This window comes from Lactuca sativa, chromosome 8, assembly GCF_002870075.4.
Source record: "Lactuca sativa cultivar Salinas chromosome 8, Lsat_Salinas_v11, whole genome shotgun sequence".
Classification (NCBI taxonomy): Eukaryota; Viridiplantae; Streptophyta; class Magnoliopsida; order Asterales; family Asteraceae; genus Lactuca; species Lactuca sativa.
In genome coordinates this window covers 297401363-297426707 of record NC_056630.2, presented here as the reverse complement: position 1 = coordinate 297426707, position 25345 = coordinate 297401363, and the positions used below count along the sequence as shown (strand labels likewise).

Genomic DNA, 25345 nt, shown 5'->3' with positions numbered 1-25345 from the left:
CTTCAGGGGCAATGGTGCGCCAGATTTCCATGGGGCGAAGGATCCCATTGCTGTCGGACGCTGGATTGCGGACATTGAGTCTGCGTAGCTGACCAGCTTCTGCCCCGAGGGGTCGAAGGTGAGATATGCAGCAGGGTGTTTGAGAGACAGAGCTAGAGACTGGTGGGAGTCTGTCGGTGACTCATTGGGAGCCTCGGTTGTTGAGGCTATGACCTGATCAGACTTCGTGACCAGATTTAGGGCGGAGTTTACGCCAGCTATAGAGCTTCAGCAGCTGACCAGGGAGTTTTTGGACATGAGGCAGACTACGGAGACTGTGGCGGAGATCACCGCCAAGTTCCGGGAGAGGGCATTGTTGGTGCTCCAGTATGCGGGGGATGAGGATATGAGGAGGACCTGCTATCATGACATGTTGCGAGCCGAAATTCAGGAGCATGTTAGTTTTTCAGCTTGCCCTACCCTGGATTCCATGATTACCAGGGCAAGGGAGAGGGAGATCGATCTGGAGCATGTACGGAAGAGGAAGATAGAGCAGACGACTGGGACTTCGGGGAAGAAGCCCAAGGGATCAGACGATAGGCCGAAAGGCCAGTCAGGACAGGGTCGCTGCAAGAAATGCGGCAGGCGGCATGAGGGGGCGTGTAGATTGGGATCGTTGGGCTGCTACAAGTGCGGCAAGACGAGGCACTTCAGCAAGGATTGTACCGCCGCTGCACCGGTTATTCTAACGTCTGAGTTGCTGAGTTTTCACTGCAACCAGAGGGGCCAAAAGAAGGCCAACTACCCCCAGTTAACAAGAGCAGCAGCGCCAGTGAAGGCGCCAACTCCAACGACCCTGCGGATTACTGATGGCCATCAGGCCAAGGCTGAGGCTCCAGTGGTGAGGAGTCGGGCCTTCCAGTTGACTACCGAGGAGGCACGCACTACACCCGATGTGGTGACGGATATGACTTATTGCTTATGCTTTTATGATATGCTGTTGTGATTTTGATATGTTATATATGTGCTCTGTTCAGGATCGTTCCATGTGACCGGTACCCCAGTTCAGGTATTGTTTGATTCGGGTGCTACCCGATCATTTGTCTCTCTTGCACTTAGCAAGAAGTTTCCTAAGTCTTCGGGCATGTTGGATGCCCTCTAGAGTTCGAGATTGCGGACGACCGGTCAGTGCGAGCATTTGAGGTCTTCCGAGATTGCGTACTGAGATTATTTGAGGAGTGTTAACTGGTAGACCTGGTTCCTATTCCGCTGAGAGGGAAAAATGTAATTATAGGCATGGATTGGTTGAGCCCCAATGGGGTAGTGATAGATTACGCATAGCAGCTGGTACGGATCAGGACCCCAAGTGGGGGAGAGTTGGTAGTTTAGGGCGAGAGGCCACAGCGAGAACCAGCTGTATGTTCAGCAACGAGAGCAAGGCGTTACCTTCAGCAGGGTTGTCCAGGATATGTCGCTTATGTCATGGACACCCGGGAGGCGGGTAAGGCGAAAGTGGGCGATGTGCCCGTGGTACGAGATTTTGTGGACGTATTCCCTGAGGAGTTTCCTGGGATACCTCTGGAGCGACAGGTGGAGTTCAAGATCGACCTAGTCCCTGGTGCGGCTCCGATAGCCAAGGCACCGTATCGGTTGGCTCCTCCTGAGATGCAGAAGTTGTCTACACAGTTACAAAAGCTGTTAGACAAGGGATTCATTAGACCAAGTAGTTTACCCTGGGGAGCCCCGATTCTATTTGTGAAGAAGAAGGACGGGTCGCATCGGATGTGTATAGATTATCGGGAGCTGAATAAGGTAACGGTGAAGAACCATTACCCACTCCCGAGGATTGATGACCTCTTTGACCAGCTACAGGGAACATCTTGGTTCTCCAAGATTGACATGCGTTCAGAATATCATCAGATGAGGGTCAGAGAGGAGGATGTATAGAAGACTGCGTTCCAGACGCGCTATGGCCATTACGAGTTTGTGGTGATGCCCTTCGGGCTCACCAATGCTCCTTCCGCATTCATGGACCTCATGAATCGCGTGTGTAGACCAATGTTAGACCGGTCGGTGATAGTGTTTATTGATGATATCTTGGTTTATTCCAAGATGCATGAGGAGCATGAGGAGCACCTACGGGAGGTGTTGGAGACTTTGAGGAAGGAGAACTTGTATGCTAATTTCTCCTAGTGTGAGTTTTGATTACGCGAGGTGCAGTTCCTTGGACACCTCGTCAACCAGAACGAGATTTCGGTGGACCCGGACAAAGTGGAGGTCGTGATGAGATGGGAGGTTCCGAAGTCTCCATCTAAGATTCGGAGTTTCCTAGGATTAGTCGGCTACTATCGGAGATTCATCCAGGATTTCTCCAAGATAGCCGTACCCCTGACCAGGCTAACAAGGAAGGTCGTGGTGTTTCGTTGGGGGCCTGAGCAGCAGGCCGCATTCGAGACACTGAGACAGAGATTGTGTGAGGCGCCAATCTTAGCCCTGCCGGAGGGCATGGAGGATTTTGTGGTGTATTGCGATGCATCCATCTTGGGTTTGGGTGCAGTATTGATGCAAAGAGGGCATGTCATCGCCTACGCGTCGAGGCAGTTGAAGCATCACGAGGCGAATTACCCGACACATGATTTGGAGCTGGGGATTGTGGTTTTCACCCTCAAGATTTGGCGTCATTACCTCTATGGGGTTCGGTGTACCATCTACACAGACCACAAGAGTTTGAGGTACCTCATGGATCAGCTGAATCTAAACGTGAGGCAGCGACCGTGGTTGGACATAGTGAAGGGTTACGATTGCGAGATCCTTTACCATATGGGGAAGGCCAATGTGGTGGCCGATGCGCTTAGCCGCAAGGCAGCGCCGATTAGGGATATCAGTCTGAGGATGACAGTGGTGACTCCGTTGTTGGAGCGGATTCGGGAGGCCCAGCAGGAGGCCATGAAGGAGGAACATCGAAAGAGCGAGCGGATAGTAGGGCAGGTTTCCTCCTTCGACTATGACAACCGAGGATTACTGACACTACACCGTATGGTGTGGGTGCTGTACCACGGGGGTGTGCACCAGGTTCTGATGGAGGAGGCACACAAATCTCAATTCTCCATTCATCCCGGGGCGACGAAGATGTATAAGGATCTTCGTCTGGACTATTGGTGGCCCTGCATGAAGCGGGACGTGGCATGGTACGTGGAGTGGTGCTTGACCTGTAGGAAGGTCAAGGCCGAGCATCATAGACCCCACGACAAGATGCAGCTGTTGGATATTCCGCTATAGAAATGGGAAGATATAACGATGGACTTTATTACAAAGCTTCCCAGGACCGCGCGGGGAGTGGATTCAATTTGGGTCAACGTCGATCGATTGACCAAGAGCACCCATTTTAATCCGATTCAGGAGAGCATTTCGACCGAAAGGTTGGCCGACATCTATATCAGGGAGGTGGTGGCACGACACGGGGTGCCAGTATCGGTGATTTCAGACAGGGATATGCGGTTCACTTCCAGGTTTTGGAAGAAGTTTCATGAAGAGCTGGGTACTCGTATACATTTTAGCACCGCCTTTCACCCGCAGACGGATGGTCAGCGTGAGCGGACTATCTAGAATCTATAGGATATGCTGCGAGCATGCGTGTTGGACTTCGGAGGTAGTTGGGATACCTACCTTCCATTGGCAGGGTTCTCCCACAACAATAGTTATCATGCGAGCATTGACCGCCCTCCCTTCGAGATGTTGTATGGGAGGAGGTGCAGGACCCCGATATGTTGGGGCAAGGTTAGACAAAGGGTAATGGGGAGCACTGAAGTAGTGCTCAAGACTATAGAGAGGATTCAGCAGGTCCGGAGCAGGCTTCAGACTGCTCAGATTCGGCAGAAAAGTTATGCCGATAAGCACCGATTAGACCTGGAGTTCCAGGTCAGGGATATGGTTCTCCTGAAGGTGTCGCCATGGAAGGGCGTTATCCGATTCAGGAAACGGGGCAAGCTGGGCCCCAGGTACATTGGACCGTTTAGGGTTATAACCCGGGTGGGCAAGGTGGCGTATAGGCTGGATCTGGTAGCCGAACTCAGCCAGATCCACAACACTTTCCACGTCTCCCAGCTGCGGAAGTGATGGTGGACGACTCAGCAGTGGTACCTTTAGAGGACATTCAAGTCGATGACAACTTGAATTACATTGAGCGACCAGTAGAGATCCTCGACCGGAAGTCAAAGCATCTGAGGAGCAAGAGGTTAGAGCTCGTGAAGGTGCAATGGTAGCACTGGAAAGGCTCGGAATGGACTTGGGAGCCGGTGGACGAGATGATGGAACAATACCCAGAGCTGTTTCAGGAACAAGCAGTAGACTTCGAGGATGAAGTCTAAAATAAGTGGGGGAGATTTATAGCACCCGGTTCTTGGTACGTATTTCTTTTTGTTTTATCTAAGTGTTTTACATTTTTGGCCTTGGACTCGACGAGTTGAAGGACCAACTCGCCGAGTAGAAGCGGGACGGAGCGCGGAAATTAAGTGATGGACTCGGCGAGTCGGGTCCCGGACTCGACGAGTAGGTCCTGGCTGGACAAAAACCCTAATCTGAGGGTTTTCACCCTATTTAAACATCTCATTCAGTCACCCATCGCCCCATTTGCTTCCAGAAGACCCCCATAGTGAACCCTAATCGTGAGAGTGAAGATCTAAGGCCTTTTGAGTGATTTTGGTGCTTTTGTGAACTAAGAAGGAAGGAAAAGCTTGAAGAAACAAGAAGAGGTGAGAGGGATCCGATTTTGAGCATCTTCCTCAGTGCATTTGAGGTATAAAGCTTATACCTTGCTCATTATTATTATAGATCTACCCTTGAAGGAAGTTACGGCTTCTAAGAGCCATTTTGGCTACCAACCATGATTCCAAGCATGGTTGAGGGCTAGAGTTTCAGATCTAGGGTTCTTAAGGCACCCTAAGGAAGAAAGCAATTGTTTTAGAACCCATAGAAAGCCTCATTCATGTTGGGAGTTCCTTTTTGAGCCATTTGGGCTCATTCTTCCATGCACACACGTAAAGCTTGCAACTTTACGTGCTAGATCGAGTCTAGGGGCTTGGATCTACCTTTTGGTCAAAGGTTGTACATCAGAAATCGAGGATTTAGAGTGTGGTCGTGACCGACTCGGCGAGTCTGTTCTTGGGAATCGACGAGTCCAAGGCTTTGAGTCCCATATCTGTGAAGGGTCTAAAGAACGCAACTGGGTGTTAGAAGGACTGTAGAAGGTCAGAAAGAGTGACCCAATGCATTGGACTTAGTTTTAGACCTGGATTTCATGGGACTCGGCGAGTGCCAGAATAGACTCGGCGAGTCCAAGGCAATCTCCTTAAGATTGAAGAGGAACTCAACGAGTTGTTCATACAACTTGGCGAGTCGAGGTCAGACTTGTTCATCAGATGAAGGTAGACTCGACGAGTTGTTCATACAACTCGGCGAGTCGGATGAAGGATCACTCGATGTTCTTATAGGAGAGGAACTCGCCGAGTCATCGCCAAACTCGACGAGTCGAGTCGGGGATGAGGACGTGTAAAGGGCTAGGGACTCGACGAGTTGACGGCCCAACTTGGCGAGTCGGGACAATAAGAGTTGACTTTTGACTTGGACTGTATTGGGGGTAAAATGGTCATTTTACCCTAAGATTAGATGTCAGTTTCTAACTAAGGGTTTTGTGGGGAGTGTAGCCGGTGGATTTCCAGAGCAGCAGCAGGCAGAGACTTCCCACACGGATTATCAGCAGCTACTTGTTCAAGGTGAGTTACCTTCCAGTAGCGGTGGGTCTACAGACACAATTCCGGCCCACCTGTAGGAGTTGTATGATTAGATGATTGTCTTTGTGATATCATCTAGGTTTTCTACTACCTGATATGTTATATGCTGGCATGATATGTTATATGTGATAGTAGTAGAGTTCGGTTGTTAGGACCGGAGGGTAGGTCAGACACCCCAGATATGTCTGATAGTATTTTTATGTTATGATATATGTGATAGTAGCAGTAAGGGGTGGAATAGTCCCCGAGGGTCGGTTGTTAGGACCGACGGGTAGGTCAGCACCCCAGAATGGCTTGACATGGGTAGGACGACACCCCAGAATGGCCGCATAGGTAGAACGGTACCCTAGAATGGCCGCATGGGTAGGTCAGCACCCCAGAACGGCCGTATGGGTAGGTCGGGACCCTAGAATGGCCGTACCGGGTAGGTCGGGCACCCCAAAATTGACCGGCAGTATGTATGCTATGTGATTGTTTGGTATGTGGTACGATGGGGGAACTCACTAAGCTTCGTGCTTACAGTTTAAAGTTTTGGTTTCAGGTACCTCTTCAGCGAAGGGGAAGGAGCTGGCGCGGTAGCGGCACATCATACACACACTCTTGTTTTCCGCATTATGGATATTCTGGGATTGTACTCTGACATGTTATTATTTTTGTGACTTGGGTTTTCAGACATGATACATTGTTTTTTGAGACGATGTAATTTCACAGTATTTTCTCATGAACGTTTTTATGAATCAGTTAATTTAAAAAGACATTTTTGACTTAAAATTTGGGTCGTTAAGTTTTTCTTAAAGGACTTAAGTGACCCTTCAAAAGTTCTTTAAGTTTCCACTTGTCAAGTTAACTCTTGCTTGCAAAAAGAACTTCAAGACTTCATGTTGTAAAGGTTGTTGCACCGGTCAACCAAATTAACACTATAATCATGGTTGAGATTATAGTCTCAAGTGGTTAAGTTGTCTCAAGGATGTCATTTCTTCATCTTGTTACATTTAGAAAGAAATACAACTAGTCTAACTAATTTATTACAACAAATCAACAAATGAAAAAAAATACATATTTATCTATTACATCTTATGAATAAACAAATATCAACCAAATGCAACACAAAGGTCCAAATTGTTTGTTTATACAAAACACCATATCAATTATTAGAATAAACACCTTTTTATTTTTTCTAAGGCAAATTTTATATAACAAAAATGCATGAAAAATGGTAATATGTAAAAATAAATTGTTTTAACCAAGAAGTTGCCATAGAAGACAAATACGATTTTTTTATTAACCAAAAGAAATCCATGCTTGTTTTCCAAAAACAAAAGATTATAAAACATAAAAAACCATTCTAACATATAAAAGATGTATCTGATACCACTGATAGGTTTTGATACAAAATATAAGTGTGTTTTTCATAAAAACCGGTCAACAAAAACGTTGAAAATAATAAATTTATTTTTTGAGTTTATAACAAAACCAAACCATATAGGATCCATTTATAAAGGTTAGAATGATATTCAAACAACCAAAGGGTGTTTTAGAATGACAAATTTTGAAGCCATTTGGTTTTGGGGTGTTGATGAAGATAATAAAGTCAAAGAGTATGATTTTCTCTACAAGTATCCACCATCAAGATTAAGGCACTTGAAGTGCTAGTTCCTTCTTGTAAGAAGTACTTCTTAAGCCTTTAAGTACTTATCTCAAATGTGACAATAGTCAAATTCGGGTCAAGTCTAAGCCGGACAAGGTCAACGAGTCAAACCGGTCAACTCAATTAGACCTTGTAAGATAGGGTTTATATTATGTAATTACTATATAACTCACTATTATAATGAGAAAACATCACTTGGAAAGTTCGTGTGTTTAAATTTCTGTAACCTTATTGCTAAACAATGAACAAAAACAATAAGACAATGTTGCATACTCATAGGGAGTGTGTAAGATCCCAAAACATGGCACAACGGGGTCTAAGGACCTTGCATTGCGAAGCCGGACACTCTCATTCATCACACACGAAAACACTCTCAATCATTTTCACTCTATCTCTCCTTATGTCAAATCTCTCCCAAATCTCTCTAAGTATGTGAAATCTCTCTCAAACATCTCTTTGTATGTGAAATCTCTCCAAGTATGTCAAATCTCTCCCAAATCTCTCCAAGTATGTGAAATCTCTCTCAAATATCTCTTTGTATGTGAAATCTCTCCAAGTATGTCAAATCTCTCCCAAATCTCTCCAAGTATGTCAAATCTCTCCCAAATCTCTCTGAAAACGAGGAATCTCTCTCAAATCTCTCTCGAAATCTCTCCCAATTTTCTATAATCACTCGGGACATCCCGACCCTCGAATTTGGCGAAAAATAGCCCAAAAACGGAAGTCTACGCGAAAAACGGACTCAAGGAAACGAACCCTCCGAACCGAAAGTACTATTCATCAACCGAACCGAAAGTACTATTCATCAACCGAACCGAGAGTACTGTTCATGAGCCGAACCGAAGCTGCTGACCCATGAACCGAACCGAAGTCACTGTTCATCCGAGCCGAACCGCGCATAGAAGGAAGGTCCGAACCGAACCTCGCATAGAAGGAAGGTCCGAACCGAAAGTACTGTTCATTACTGTTCATAACAGTTTCTTCGGTTCTGGCCTCACTTCGGACCGAACCCTCGCCTTCGCTTCGGACTGCTTCTCATCGGACTGAGCCTTCGCTTCGCTTCCCGCCTCCGGATTCAGCCTCTCGCGTCCGAACCATGCCCCCTTCTAACCGAACTCCGGCCTAGAGACCGAACCTCGGCCGAGATCCGAGGGGTCTCGCTGGGAAAGCTCATTTTTCACCCGTTTTCGCGTAATTTTGCGTTTTAAACCCGTTTTTAATTATTTTAACATAGGATTTTCACCCAAAACTTTATTTTAAATTATAAGACCCCTAAATTAATGATTTAATCACATTTTAAGGATAAAACCTTATCTAAAAAGGAGTTGGTAAAGTACAAAAGAAGAGTGTTGACCTTACTTTAGATTATGACGCAAGTAACCCCCATACCCACTCCATGACAACCCACACTCCTCCCCACCATACCTTGTACCTTTTACTCCCTTTCACAAGTCATCCCCACAATCTAAGGGCTGATCATACAACCTCTCTCCTCATTCTCTTCAAACACTCTCATTACACCAAGATTGAACTCCAACTTTTTCTCTCCAACTTCTCTCTCTAACTCACGATCTCAAGGCTGATCATCAAAGTGTTCTTCCACTCTTGGTAAGTGTAATCCACCCTCCTTGTGATTCTTACACTTCATTCTACTCAAATCATTGATAGCTCATACAAACTCCATAACTATCATGCTAGATTCTCGAAAATCTTCGAGACATTTCCAAGTGTCCTTGAGTTAAGCACCTCCATTCTTCAACAATAATCTACTGAAAACACTTAAGGTGAGTTCATACCCCTACATTTTCATGTTTTCTCAAGTTTTTAGGGGGGGGGGGGGGAATATAAGTTAAAACACCAAGAACATACCTAAAATTTTCTAACAGCTTTCATCAGAAAAGTTGAACTCCATTCACGGACTGTTTTGGATGACTTAAACATTTTTGTTTGAAAAACTGTTTTAGGTGTAAGTAGTTCCAGTTCTTAGCTTTAAAATTACTACTTGCACATCTCCATACGATTTTTCTACAATTTATGGTGATTTTTACAAAACTGCCTATCATTTCAAACACCAATCCGGACCAGTCTGTGACTATGGACTTTTTCACCCAAGTTGGAGGTCATTAAAAATCATGATAAAAATTATGAATAAACTAGACACATTTTGGGAACTCCCAGAATTTACGGATTTAGTTTTCCACTTCGTATGATTTTTCTATGAATTTTCAAAAACAGTGTAGAAAGGCTGGAAATTTGTTAACAGCTTATAATTTTTATAACACTTTGTATTATGTTGAGCAAAGTGTATAATGTCAAGTTCTAAATATTGAATGTGTACCTTGTTAGTCTATCATCATAACTGAAGTATAGGCATATATGATAAGATTATTCATTTATTTGGAACAAGTATATTAAACCATAATGAGCATAGTTTATGAATTTATAACATTAAAGCATTCATAACAGAATTCTTACATATTACAAACGTTTTGGATAAACTATAATAGGTATAGTTTATGTATCATTACCTCTTAAACTTATTTATCAAAGGTTTTCTTTTTAGTTCACGTAAATTTGTTAATGAATAAATTTGTGAGTCATTCCCTTCGGGTTACTTCCAAAGTAACAAAACCAAAAAGTCCTGTAAATTGTAACCAGAGTCTCTTGTAAGGAGAACGTGATAGTTGTGTATAGATCTATATTGGGTTTAACAAACCCACACCAGAGCTGCTCGCTACAGCTAGACCGGCAGGTCTGTGGTGACAAGTGTCATTTAACGGCGACGCCTGAAGAACGTCGCATTACGAGGCCACCCAAGTCAAGTATGGTTATAATAGCTCACATGTGGTATTAACAATCATAAGATTTACGGATTCTAACTTTAAATTAGCGAGTCATGTCCATTTAGCTCACTGAAATTACTTTAAGTATGGAAGAATACTTATACGCCTTCATATCAAAAAGGGTTTTATGTATTTAGGACTACATAACTTTGTAAGAATATATCGGATTTCCTGGAACAATTATACAATTTCTTGTCAAGCTTTTCATAATTATATACAAAAACTTATGAACTCACCAACCATTGTGTTGACACTTTTTCAAACTACTTGTATTCTCAGGAAATCGCTAAACAGGTAACAAAGTACTTTTGAGGATGGGACGTTGAGGCGTCAAACTTATCATATTTTGTTAACATATTGTAATTGATTTTGAAACATGTAATCCATACATTGATGTAACTCTTTCAATTATATATATGTTGGTTGTGTTTACTTTTATCACTATCGCCATTGTTGTTATGATACTACACATGAAGTCCTCCACCCCCGGACGTTTCCGCCATCCTTGGTTCGGGGGTGTGACATCAAATAAACACTAAAGGGGAAGCACTTCTAAGCTTCTATTCTTCATTAGACTTTAAAAGACAAGAAGAAGAGGGAGAAAAGAAGAGAATTCGACCATCACATGGAAGAGTACAAAACTAATAAAAAGACTAGCCAAAAACTCATGTGAAACGCTCTCTTATATACTCATTCAAAATCAAAAGCAACCCTATATTATAATGTAAAGTCATAACCTTACTTTAGAGGCATAAGGGACAAGGGAGGGAGGTTTACAAGCAACCTCCCATGCCCTTCTTTACTTTCGGCCATACCTTAGAAAATGAGAAGAATTGTTTAAATTTTATTAACTTAAAGTTTATAAATATAAACTTTATCTTTAGATAAAAGACAAGTTATGGGCTTTTGATTAACAAATGGAAAGTAAGACATGTCTAAAAGCGCATGGGGAAACACTTGGACTTTAGGGGACATGATATGCTTAAAGTGCTAAGGACCCAAGGATAAAGAACTGACTTTATGAAGTGATAAAGACTTTTATTTTGGCATGCAAAATCCAAAATCCTCTCCATCTCTCTCATTCTCACTTGCTTTTGAAGATCAAGAGTTCAAGTTGCTTGCACTTTTACTCTCTTGAAGAGTTTTAAGAGTTTTACAAGACTAGCATCTTAAATCAAGTTGATTTCTTGTTAGTGTCGCAAAGGTTCTTCATTCTCCATCAACTTTCAAGTCTTCCTTAGAGGATCCAAAGTCTACAAATGTTGTTAAATTCTTTTTCTTCTTTGGTGCTTGTTTTCTTTCCGAACTTTGCAAGAAGATCCATGGTTGGTTTTAACTAGTTTATAATTGTTCAAAAATACTCAAGTCTTCTGTTGCTAAAATCTTGTTTTTTTGAAACTAATTTTTTAATAAAAACTCAACAACCCAGTGTAGGGGTACCAACTATCCTATTATTGGGAAATGTCTCTATCACCCAAATATAAAAAATTAAGATTTCAAACAACTAAATAACATAAAACTGTTATAATTTTTTTGCATTAAAAAGTATTATGAAAATAGTGGTCATACCTTAAATGCATAGGCAAATCCATGCAATGTATATGTAGGTCTACTAGTGAGTCTTGGATGGGTAGGATTCAAATACTCCTCAATCTTAATAAAGACAGCAAACAAATGTCTGTAAGTCAAATCTCATATTGCTCTTCCCCACGGGTACCTGTGTCAACAATTTCAATTAATAACTATAAATTAAAATAATAATTTGATATAATATAAATTACTTTATACCTGTTAAACTCATCCAAATCAAAGATGAGTATAATATATTCATCTTGAATTTGTTGCCAAAGGTATCTGCCATAAAAATCCATGCTTTAACATATATAGCAGAGAGACTCGTACATCGTCTCCATATGTTAATCGGTGAAGTGAGGTATTAAAAACTTGAATAATGTTAGAAGTTTCACCGACTCTGAAGCCAAGACAAGTGTAAAGACATATTGTCTAAATTGTGTCGAATATGAACTAGCTCGGAAATACTCCTCGAACTGTAAGTCGGTAACAATGCAGAGTCAAAGCAAACCCAATATTCATGTACCTAAAATAGAAGCTCCTCCAAGCCAACCTGAGGATAAATAGTAGATTCATTGCACATAAGGTAATGACATAGTAAAAGGTGACATTTTACACCTATTAGCATGTTAATATAAGCACCAAAACAGGATGCCCTAAACATGACAATATGTTATTATACATGTAAATGGGCCATGATTTCCTGACCGAATTCAAGTTTGTAGATTATAGTCACAATTGCTTCATATGTTATCTTATGCTATAATGAAAGGAATTTTAATTAGGCCTTTGCTTATGTTTTCAGACTACAATGGATGTGTTCCGGTCAGACAACATTTCAGACTACGATGGTTGTGTTGTGGATAGTCAACATTCCGGAAAAAATTTACGCATTCTAAAGATGTTTTATATATTTCGGACTTGGTTTTCGTATTCCCGAGTTGTTCCGGACATATTCAAAATTAGTTTTATTTATTTATTTTATTTTAGTTGTTCTAATACACACATATACCCATATATAATCATACAGAAGCCTAAAAACAACTAAAATTCAAAGGAAAACAATTTATAGCTATGTAATCGCATCAATGCATACAAAAACCGAAATTATCATATATTTAACATATATTCATAAAAAAACATATAATCATAAAATGAATGGTCACATACCCACAAAATTTGAATTTTTTCACTGCTAGAAGAAGACATTCTTTAAATTTGATGTAGTCCAAAACAATGAGTTTGAAATGAAGTATGAGAAAGTGATTTCGAACATCGGGTCTTACATGTTATATATAATATAAGAGGACTACGTTACCACGTCGGATCATTTTGTCCGTTTCGAAATGTGGGTATGAAATGGACATTCCGGACCGAATGATTATTTTTCAAAATAAAATCTAAATGGTTGTTTTTAAAAATAAAAAACCCACTAAAAATGGTTATATTACTTAATTTCCCAAAACAAATTATCCTAAAATGATTCGATTCAATCTCTATAAAACAAAATTTACACCATGCTTTTTATACCAAATACACCGTTAGCCAAAATTAATAAGTAAAATAATAAGAAGGGGTAATGACTTAAAAGAGTAATATATTTTTCGATTTGTACACATTTGACCACTAAATTTTTTTCGTCCATATTTACCTCTTCAACTTGTTAAACTGTACACATTCAGTCCTTATGACCGTTTCCTCCAGGTTAGCCGGGAAAAATTACTTAATAGAGTAATATATTTCTCATTTTGTACACATTTAGTCCTTAATATTTTTATACACATATAGTCTTTAATATTTTTTTCTTTCAAAATCAGATATTTTTGTTTTTGTACTCATTCAGTACTTATGAATTATTTTTTTAGGTTTTTCTCACGACATTTTACGTTGTACAATCATTGATGCGTTGTTTTAGGTTGTTGATGCTTATGTCCATCACGATCTCGATTGTTTTGTTGTTGTGGTTTGGCTTAGATCTTGTGTTCTGAACATCATAACGTTTTCATATAATATCATATTTTAACGATCTTTATATCCATGTGTTCGTTTTTTGAGTCTAATATAACTTTCGTTAAGATTACTCCCGTTAAAATGTAATATATTTTTACTTACGATTTTATTAATAAAACATCAATACATGCATTCAATAAAAAAAATGTATGGATAAAAAGATCGTAAGTAAATATATATTACTTTTTAACTGGAGTAATATAAATAAAAGTTATAGTAGACTAAAATACGAATGCATTGATATAAAGATTGTTAAAATCTGATATCATATGAAAAAGTTAAGCCCTCCAAACACTTCATTAATGATTGTCTCACGTAAGATGTAATTAGAAAAACCTAAAGAAATTATTCATAAATACTGAATGAGTACAAAAACAAAAATAACTTATTTTACAACTAAAAAAATATTAAAGATTAAATGTGTACAAAAATATTAAGGAATAAATGTATACAAAATGAAAAATATATTACCATATTAAGTCATTTTTTCCGGCTAACTTGGAGTAGCCGGTCATAAGGACTGAATGTATACAATTTAATAAGTTAAAGATGATAATGTGGACGAAAAAAAACTTAATAACCAAATGTGTACAATAAAAAATATATATATATAACATTTTAAAGTTATTATCCACATATCCCTTTGTTTTTGTTGTTACAGTATTTTTATTTCAAACATTTAATTCAATTTGATAACAGTGCCAATATTTTTCTATATTTGGTTTTTACAGTCGACGTCCATCTTACTAACATGGTTCACATTTTGTTGTAATGGATGTGCTTTTTAGAAATTATGTCGCAGCATTTTTTTGCTTTCTTGGAATGTTTACCAACAAACATTCGAAAGTTTGTACCTTTTAGTTTTAACAAATGTTCGATTTAAACAAAAAAAAAAACGAATGTTTAACTTTTAGTTTAAAATATAGTTAAAACAAAATCAAATCTAAAAGTCACTTAATGTAACATTTAAGAAAAAATATTTGAATTTTTAATCAATTTTTTTAGAATTGCTTCAAAAAAAAATTTACATACTTATTCTTTTTAAACAATTAAAAGTTATATATTTCAAAAACTTTTAGCTGGTTTTATTAACACTTATATAACAATTAAAAGTTATAACTATCAATTACCTGCTACACATAATAAAATCCCTAAAACAAAAATAAAAATAATGATATTGAATATTAGAATATGTAGACATGAAGACTAAAGTATCGGTTTTCTTAGTACCCAAAATACCAATTAAGTATATTTGTAAATATAATACCAATGAAGTACACATGTGTTCAAATAAAATTTTATCGTAACTGGTTATCTCATATAAACGGAAAAATGACTTAAAAGGGTAACAAAGTCAAAAAATACCATTGTTTTTTAGTACAAAAATACAATTGAAGTATACCATTTGTACACAGAATACCAACGAAATATATATTTTAGTACAAAAAAAACCATTGAAGTTTCCAAAATGTTCAAAAAATATTATTGTTGTTTTTCAAAACAACTTTTGTTAACTTCGTTGTTTCCAGATTATGTAGAACATGGTCATCAGTATCAGTTCATATCAATCGTGCACTCTCTTTCATTCCATCAGTCGATCACTTTGTATCTAAATATAATCATAAAAAAACACATAATTAATAATCCATTAATTAGGATGCAAGTCGTTCAAGCACTCCAATACATATGCTTCTCTCTCTACTTTGACTAAAAATCGTCATCAAATCAGCTACATGACGTTCAGTGTCCCTGGCTATTCATCTCTCACCGGTCCCGGGGAATTAAGCGAACTCCTATTCTCTACATCCACAGTTAGGAATTCTCATGACATAATGTCACACGTGTTTCTCCTTTGTGTCCCTCTTGCACCGCAAGACTAATGAACGACTAACATTGAGGTATAATATGTGTATCTATATAACGTATATATGTTTTAGGTTTCAGACATATAATGCAATCTGGAAGCAAGAACGTTTAACTAATGTTATTAGCCACTTACTTCGCATGGTACAAGAACGATTGAGTGGAGAAATGAAAGAGATTATACTACTATTGTGACCTGATATGACGGTACATGATCTCTGGTGACTGTGTTTTACATAATCGGGCAACAATAAAGTTAACATAAAGTATATTATTTTTTGAACATTTGGAATTTTGTTACGCTATTTTAAGTTGTTTTTCTATTTACCTGAAATAACCACTTACCACAAGATTTTATTTGAACATGTGTATACTTCATTGGTATTCTGTGTACAAATAATATAGTTTAATGATACTTTTTGTACTAAAGAACAACAATTGTATTTTTAAACATTTTGGAAACCGGATAACATGTTGGTTACCTACAATAGCCGATTCAATTGTATTTTATGTACTAAAAAACAATGATTTTTTTATATATTTTGAAAACTTTGTTATTTTTTTAAGTCATTTCCCTTTTTTTTCCCCTAAAGAGTGCGATGTCTTTGTTTTGGGTGATATTTTAAAAATCCAGTTAGTTTTTTCTTATAGAAGTTTCTTTTTCAAACTTTTTAGAAGTTTCTTTTTCAAACGTTTGTATTTATACGTTAACAATAAATTGAAGAAAACAAGTATCTAAATTTGGGGATTATTGACAAGAGTCACGTCAATTTGGGTACAAGTATCCTATTTTTATTTTATGCAAAGTATTTTGAGCACGTAATTATAAGCCAAAGGCATCGATCAAATTTATATTTTTTTAATCGACTAAATTTTGGCTCTTTTTAATATTTTTTAGAATATATTAAGATGGAGATACAAAATGATTACAAAGAGGAAGAAAAAGGGCCCATAAGTATTAAGGGCCAAACTTTTAGGCCCACTTTATCATCAATAAAATAAAAGCACAATATGCTCAGATGCACTACATAGTGCTCCATCTATCCCGAAATACATTGAATAGTGATTAGTGAAGATCATAATCTAATTTAATAAGTATATCAGTCAATTAATTATCCAAATATAACTAGTTTATATTAAGTAAAAGATCCTTTACAAAAAGAAAGATGCAAAAAGTTATATGAACATTTTTATCATTAAATAACAGAACTCTAATGGTACAACTTAGAAAAATGATACATAAAAAAAAAGTAACCAATAAATTAATTATTTTCAAAAATACAATCATTAGATAACATTATAATAATATATTATTCAAAATAATATAATTATGATAGGTCATAGTCACCTTATATGTGGGTAACTCATGATGGACCTATGGCCTACGTAACCCATATACATTATACATACAATGTTGCCATGCACCCGATGAATAGACAAGACACTCACAACATTTACGAAAATCACAATCTAGAAATAATTTGATTATGCATATTGTATAACATGTGAAATTTTATACCAAAAATCTTAACATATCATAATCAAAAATCATATATAAGAATTTTTATAAAACACTCACAACATTTACGAAAATACAATCTAGAAATAATTTGATTATGCATATTGTATAACATGTGAAATTTTATACCAAAAATCTTAACATATCATAATCAAAAATCATATATAAGAATTTTTATAAAACACTCACAACATTTACGAAAATACAATCTAGAAATAATTTGATTATGCATATTGTATAACGTGTGAAATTTTATACCAAAAATCTTAACATATCATAATCAAAAATCATATATAAGAATTTTTATAAAACACTCACAACATTTACGAAAATACAATCTAGAAATAATTTGATTATGCATATTGTATAACATGTGAAATTTTATACCAAAAATCTTAACATATCATAATCAAAAATCATATATAAGAATTTTTATAAAACACTCACAACATTTACGAAAATACAATCTAGAAATAATTTGATTATGCATATTGTATAACATGTGAAATTTTATACCAAAAATCTTAACATATCATAATCAAAAATCATATATAAGAATTTTTATAAAACACTCACAACATTTACGAAAATACAATCTAGAAATAATTTGATTATGCATATTGTATAACGTGTGAAATTTTATACCAAAAATCTTACCATATCATAATCAAAAATCATATATAAGAATTTTTATAAAACACTCACAACATTTACGAAAATACAATCTAGAAATAATTTGATTATGCATATTGTATAACATGTGAAATTTTATACCAAAAATCTTAACATATCATAATCAAAAATCATATATAAGAATTTTTATAAAACACTCACAACATTTACGAAAATACAATCTAGAAATAATTTGATTATGCATATTGTATAACGTGTGAAATTTTATACCAAAAATCTTACCATATCATAATCAAAAGTCATATATAAGAATTTTTATAAAACACTCACAACATTTACGAAAATACAATCTAGAAATAATTTGATTATGCATATTGTATAATATGTGAAATTTTATACCAAAAATCTTAACATATCATAATCAAAAATCATATATAAGAATTTTTATAAAACACTCACAACATTTACGAAAATACAATCTAGAAATAATTTGATTATGCATATTGTATAACGTGTGAAATTTTATACCAAAAATCTTACCATATCATAATCAAAAATCATATATAAGAATTTTTATAAAACACTCACAACATTTACGAAAATACAATCTAGAAATAATTTGATTATGCATATTGTATAACATGTGAAATTTTATACCAAAAATCTTAACATATCATAATCAAAAATCATATATAAGAATTTTTATAAAACACTCACAACATTTACGAAAATACAATCTAGAAATAATTTGATTATGCATATTGTATAACGTGTGAAATTTTATACCAAAAATCTTACCATATCATGATCAAAAATCATATATAAGAATTTTTTATAAAACCAACCAATATCATAGCATTGGATTTCACATATATTTGATTAAGACGAGGTGTTAGTGGGATAAAAATATAGTTTGTTGTTCGGCTAGAAAGATGAAATAATTCATACAGTTAAAACTCACTATTCATTCACATGTTTAGAATACGTTAATGTCATTCTTATCCATATCATAATAACACTATTAAATTGTTGAATGACAAATAATATATTATTATTTTTAGTAATCAACAATGAAATTAGAGACAATCAAAACAAAGTTTTTTTTTCTTAAGCGCGACAAGCCAAAAAAAAATGTATTTTGTATACACTCGATTATGATATCATTTCATTTGTTACACATGATAAAACACAACCAATTGTATTTGGTATACATAATGTATTGGAGTGTGGATGATATGAATAAGACGAAGTGCTACATTTTGTCTTACCCAAAGAAAGTAGGGCAGAGATTTAGATCTCATCTAGATCCTTCGTATGTGTAAAAGAAATGTAAATGTCTACCTCACCATCATCATCGAAACAAACTCTAAAAAGTCTGTCTGGTTTCATTCAATTTGGGTTTGTCTTATATGATAAGAACAATCTAAAAGACTAGTCATTGTCATCTGATATTACTTCACATCGTGCAAGAGAACTTCGTCAAATTTTGAAAAAGATCAAAAAAAAAAAAAAAAAAAAACGTTGATATGAAAATCTATAAATAAATATACGCAAGCCACATTGTTAGATAATTAGAATTTCAAACTCGATAAGAGGAAAATTGTTGTTATTTATGAAGTTATTAGTAGGTGAAGTGACTTAAAGGCGTCCCCATTTGTCAATACCAAGTCTCAATGTCTCATTAATTGTTCTTTTTTAGTATTATGAAGAAATTAGGAAAGATGTTCTTATTTATGAAGATATTAGTAGATGCCCTCTTTCGTAAGGTCCATGTAAAAGTTGCATATGTTACCAAAATGTTTTTTACTTAACGTACTGAATTGTAGTTTCATCATTTTTGTCACTTAACCATTTTTTATAGTGATTAGACCCTTGTATTTTTTTCATTGCCCTTTAAAGATATATTTTTTGTGGTTTTTGGTTTGATGATATATGTATGGGAAAAATACACAGAAAACACAATGTACTAATACCGATCTATTAACTGAAAAACTAACTGTTAGCTGAAAAGTTAGTTTATAGCTGAAAAACTAGCTGTTAAACAAAAAGCTAGCTGATAAAAAATAACGTTTAGCAAAACTAGCAAATATATAAAATTACATAAAATGACATGTAATAGTATGTGTTTCTATAATTAATTAAAATGTGTATTTGGAAAAAAATTTAAAAACTCCTAAAAAGCTAATCTAAGTAGCTTTTTCAAAAAGCTAGCTTATATGCTACTTTTTAGTTTACCAAACACAACAACATAAAAAACTCAAAAAATAAATTAGTTGTGACGAGCAAAACAAAGTCTTAAAAACATAAAATATATGGTTATTCAAATGGAGTGATCGATTCGTGTTAAGGCCCATTTCTTAGGCCCAATTTGATTTTAATATTTTACAATAAAGCATCCATTAGAACTAGCGGTGTAATATGTGTAATATGTGTAATCGTGAGATACGCTAGGCCTCATAATACTTCAACATCGCTCAAGCAAAACTTCGTTAAATGTTATAAAAAGTAAAAATAAAACGTACAAAATCCCATTTTCATATAATAAATAAATTAAAAAAAAAAACCTACGAGAGTCTGTAAATATATAAAAGGTGAGTCTCACTCTTGGACAGATATAAGTTCAAACTCGATAAGGGACAAATTGTTATCTTCTTTAATGGAAATATCATTAGGTGAAGTGACTTCAAGATGACCCCATCTGTCCACACTAAGTCTCATGGAGCCTTTGTACATGTCGATTTTTGCATTTTTAAGGCTCACCGTGTTTCCCTCTTTCATCAGATTTACTGAAAAACTTCCATATATTATATTAGTACTCTTATATCTTATATACTAGGGGGGTGTTTGGATAGGAAAAAAAGAGCTGCTTATTGCTTATTCCCACAATAAGCTAATTTAAGTGTTTGGATAAAATTCAGCTTATTAGGCTAAATAAGCTAATTTTAATAAGCATTCATTTCCATGTTTATTGCTTATTCCCACCACAAATAAGCTATAAGCAATAAGCTAAAAATCTAATCCAAACACCCCCTAGGTGTGAGCCCCGTGTATTACACGGGTTTATTTAAAAAAATATTAAACATTAAAGTGTAAACAAAAAGTATTTTTTAATGTAAACTTTAAAATAAGAAAGAAAGAAATGTATTTATTACAATTTAATATCATATATATGATATTTAATACTTTACATATATAAGTATATGATTTTAATTTTAAAAATTAAAACAAACCAAAAATTAACAAGTGGATAATATTTATTTCAAAAATACCACAAAATGACAAGTGTCAAAACTCATGAGAGATTGACATGTGGCAAAAAAAACCTTCATTTATTAAGGAGGAGGAGGATTTAATAACCGTTATAAATTAAAATTGTATATTATCACATTAAATTTTAAATAATTTAATTAATTAAAAATTCAAATTCATATGCATAGGTTCCTTTTCGTTGTACCCATCCTTCCCCTTAATAAAATATGTGGGGTAATTTAAATTTTTTTTTTATCACTCGTGGTTTGCTACGAGGGTATTTCCGGAAAAATACATAAGGACATCATTTTCCTAACTTAAACCATTAGGGGATTTTCTTAACATTAAGTTTTTTATACATTAAGTACATTAAATCAAAAGGAAACGACACCTTATTCAAGTAAGCACTATAAAGTATAAGGGTGTTTCATTTTGGGCAAAAATACAAAAAAGCACTTGTACTTTCATCATTTTTGCCACTAAACTGTTCCTGCACCATTGTACTATTTGACCGATTAAAAAACAAGTTTTTCCCTTAATATTAGGGAATAAAACAACTTAATAGAGAAAGAAGACTTTCCCCATTAATTCCTAACTTTTTAAAAATTTGTGGGAAGTGCACCATCATTTTTATAAATATTTTTTAAACATTATTTATATCGATAGCACCTAATGGAAAAAAAAAAATCTTTCGACGATAAAATGAGTCTACACATGGATCCGATCCACATTCAAATATCACAACAATCAGAATTGGGACTGAGATAAATGTCAATAAGACAAAAATTTATAAATTTTTATCCCATTCAAAAAGGTAGAAGAAGGTGGGATAGGAACTCGCTCTCGATCTCTACATTGTGAAAAAAAGACATAAATGCCCTTCTTTCATCTTCAAAACAAGCCCGAGAAAGCTAGTCCAGTCTAGTCATGTGTACCAAACGCAGCCTCTGGCTGCGTTTGTTACACGGGAGGAGATTTGACTGGACTGGATAAGTTTTCTCGGACTATTTTTGAAGATGAAAGAAGGGCATTTATGTCTTTTTCACAAAGCGAAGATCGAGAGCAAGTTCCTATCCCACCTTCTTCTACCTTTTTGGATGGGATAAAAATTTACAAAGTTTTGTCTCATTGACATCTGTCTCAGTCCCAGACATTCTATTGTTATTAGTTTTTTTTATATTGTTTTAATAATATGTGAAGAAATGCAGAGATACCATTTGTCACACGTATAAAAATTATAATCAAGTAATGTAAAAACTAAAAATTGATGAAAATAAAAACACACCTTGATCGTTTCTAGCAGTGAAGATGATGATTCCAGATTCATCACCAACCAAGCATTCAGCAAGACGCATGTTGCTTCCTTGATTCCCATTTCGCCCTCGCAACATTATCGCCTTTGAATTCACCACTTTTACAATAAGGTCGATACCAACAGCTCCAGGACGCAGTTGGTCAATCTTAGTCAAAGCTGGTAGTACACCCATTTTTCAAGAAAACCTGTAATATAAAAACGGTTTCATAAAGAAAAATACTAAAATAGACAATCACTTTTCATTCAACACTTCTTTCAAAAAGAAGGGAATAAATAGTCATTTACTAGGGGTGTGTTTCTTCATGAATTCTACAATAACATTGTAACTATATAATGTAGATCCTAACAATATAGGATTTGTGTCAAACATTAGTGATCCTCACAATCAATGTACACAATAAGGGTAAAAATTTTGAGATTCTTTTTCTCAATTTGATCAAGTAATGAAACAACAAAAGAGAAATCATCACCACTGATTCAAAATATATGCATGTAAATGCTTGAACTTCTAATGACACGTAATCTCCATTGTGAAAGAATGCAACCAACAACTTTGAATTTTGTCTTATTCTACATCGAAAACATAACTATGTTCATTTAAATCAGATCTTCTATATGATATGAACGCTGATCAAACAAAAAGTAGGTTAAAAACTTAATGTAAGTGTAAGAAACTAAAAACTGAAATCCAAATTCAGAAGATCCTTGAAGCTTAGACCTAAAACTGAACTGAATAAACAGATACCACAAAGGAGCAAGCAAACATCGATTCACCTGAATTGTGTGTGAGATTATTGATCCTCACAATCAATGCTATAAAATTAAATGTTGCTAAATTAAACAGAGTAACCCTATGGGTGAGCAGAAACAAACAACAAACAATTGATAATGATCCAAAATCAGTATACACCTAGTTTCAATTGTAAAACAATGCACCTAGCATCTAAGAATTTCTTCGTACATGCAAAATTAGCGTTATGTTCATGTAAATCGGATCTTCAATTAGATATGAACATTAATCAAACAAAAAAGTAATTTAGTAATTAGAAGATCCTTGAGCTGAGACCTAAAATGAATTGAATAGACAGATACCGAAAGAGAAAGCACCCATTGAGTTACCTGACTTGTGTGCGATTATTGACCCTCACAATTACAATCAATGCTATAAGATCGTAATTGCTAAACTAAATTAAAGCTTAGACCTAAATTTGAATTGAACAGACAGATACCAGGAGTGAAGGTAAAGATTGACTCACCTGCCTTTCGATTTGAAGAGTTCCGGAGAAATCGAGGAGAGAATGGGGGATCCGTTCAGCGATTGAAATCGATCTAAACATAAATGTGCTAGCTACGACTTCATGGAAGGTTGTTGACACGAAAGTCCAGGTTTTGTTTGTTTATGCCTAAAATTTGTTATCATTATTTATTTGTTTTTTTAAATTGTCATTTAATAACATGCAAAAAAAAAAAAAAAAAAAAAAAAAAAAAAAAAAAAAAAAAAAAAAGTTAAACATTATAAATCTTTTACGTCATATTTTTTATATTATATGTGTTTATGTTTTTATATCCTAATTCTATTAAAAGAATAGTTTTAATCTCCATTTGACATGTATCACTCTAATACAATTCCTTATTAATATTATGTCACATGTCAAAGAGATATATTAGGCACCACTTCAAAATTCAAATTTACTTTTTACTAATTATACATTATGTTTGAAGTTATAATAACTTTAAATTTTTGATATATCTCTTAATTAATGATTTATTTATATTAATTGATAAATAAGTTTTGAATTTTTATTATGAAAATTTAATTTATTTTGTAACCGTGGTTCCCATGGGTTATAAACTAATATATATAAATACGTTTTAAAAAAATATAAATATGTATTTTTTTAATCCGATCCATATTTTGTGTTGTTTCATTAACTAAACTACCGGCACTATGACTTTGAGACTCGTTTGATTTTGAGTTATCTTTCTTTGGAAACGGAAAATATCAATAAAAACTCATGAGATTAGCAAGTGATTAAATCACGAGATACAACAATTGAAAAAAAAACAAAAGCGAGTATATAGAAATAGCTAAAAGGAGAGATCCTCCGATCAATCATACTACACCCGACCTTTAAGATTCTATGCTTAAACCACAAATATGTATGAGTGATAACCTCATCAGTGATCTTAGCTGAATTGATATTTAACCCTTTAAATATCTTGTTGTTTCTGGCCTTCCATATGAACCAGAGAAGAGCATAACACGCGGCCGTGACCTTCTTCTTTTTTCTTGGACAATTGCCCCATGAAGCAGCGAAGTTGAGAAAGGTATTCATATCGATGAATTGTGTGTATTGTAATCCACAACATTTTAGGATCCGACCTATAGCCTCCTTCGCGACTGGGCACACCACCAGAAGATGATCAATTGTCTCCTGAGATGAATCACATAAGGGACAAACAGTTGAGTTTACCAAAATACCCCTACCTACAAGATTGGTTGACACTGGAATTATGCCTAGAGAAGCTTTCCACACGAAATAAAGGATTTTTAATGAGATTGCTTTCAACCAAATAATCATCGGATTGTTATACAGGGTAGGTATGGAATCAATCATCCTCCGCAAGGTTTTGACCGAGAATCTACCGTCGAAATTGAACTTAAAACAAAAACCAGTTTGTGATTGGTTGACGACACCACCTTGCAACAAAGATTGTAAATTTCCAAGTCGAGTCGGGTTTCTTCCTCCATGCTTTGAACTTTCCATTTCGAGTCAAAATCATATAACCTGGGAAATGTTTCTTGTAACGTTAAAGTACCACACCATTTGTCTTTCCAAAATAAGACATTAATGTTCGGGCTAGGGCTTAGGGAGAATAGGTCCACTAGGGCTTAGGGAGACTCTTGATTGCTTTATATATGTT

The 25345-nt window shown here is 35.4% G+C and overlaps 1 protein-coding gene across 2 annotated transcripts; it reads right to left on the bottom strand.

Moving 5' to 3' along the window:
- Positions 1–20330: 20330 nt before the first annotated feature.
- Positions 20331–23832, bottom strand: LOC111895904 (uncharacterized protein At4g28440). Of its 2 annotated transcripts, none has more exons than XM_023891950.2 (3): positions 23677–23832; positions 22391–22605; positions 20331–20642 (listed from the first exon to the last, which is right to left on the bottom strand). In XM_023891950.2, exons 2-3 carry the CDS (start codon positions 22590–22592, stop codon positions 20455–20457), a joined length of 390 nt encoding a protein of 129 aa, XP_023747718.1. In that variant the 5' UTR covers positions 22593–22605; positions 23677–23832; the 3' UTR covers positions 20331–20454. The 2 variants fall into 2 exon arrangements, with proteins under 2 accessions (XP_023747718.1, XP_023747719.1); XM_023891951.3 differs by having other exon boundaries at positions 23681–23831.
- Positions 23833–25345: the final 1513 nt, after the last annotated feature.

Excerpts from the sequence above, each read along its gene's own strand:
- LOC111895904 (XM_023891950.2), bottom strand. The coding sequence starts at position 22,592 with ATGGGTGTACTACCAGCTTTGACTAAGATTGACCAACTGCGTCCTGGA. Across the intron at positions 20,643-22,390 it reads CACTGCTAGAAACGATCAAG|TAAATCTGATGAAAGAGGGA; the intron begins GTGTGTTTTTAT and ends GAAGTTTTTCAG.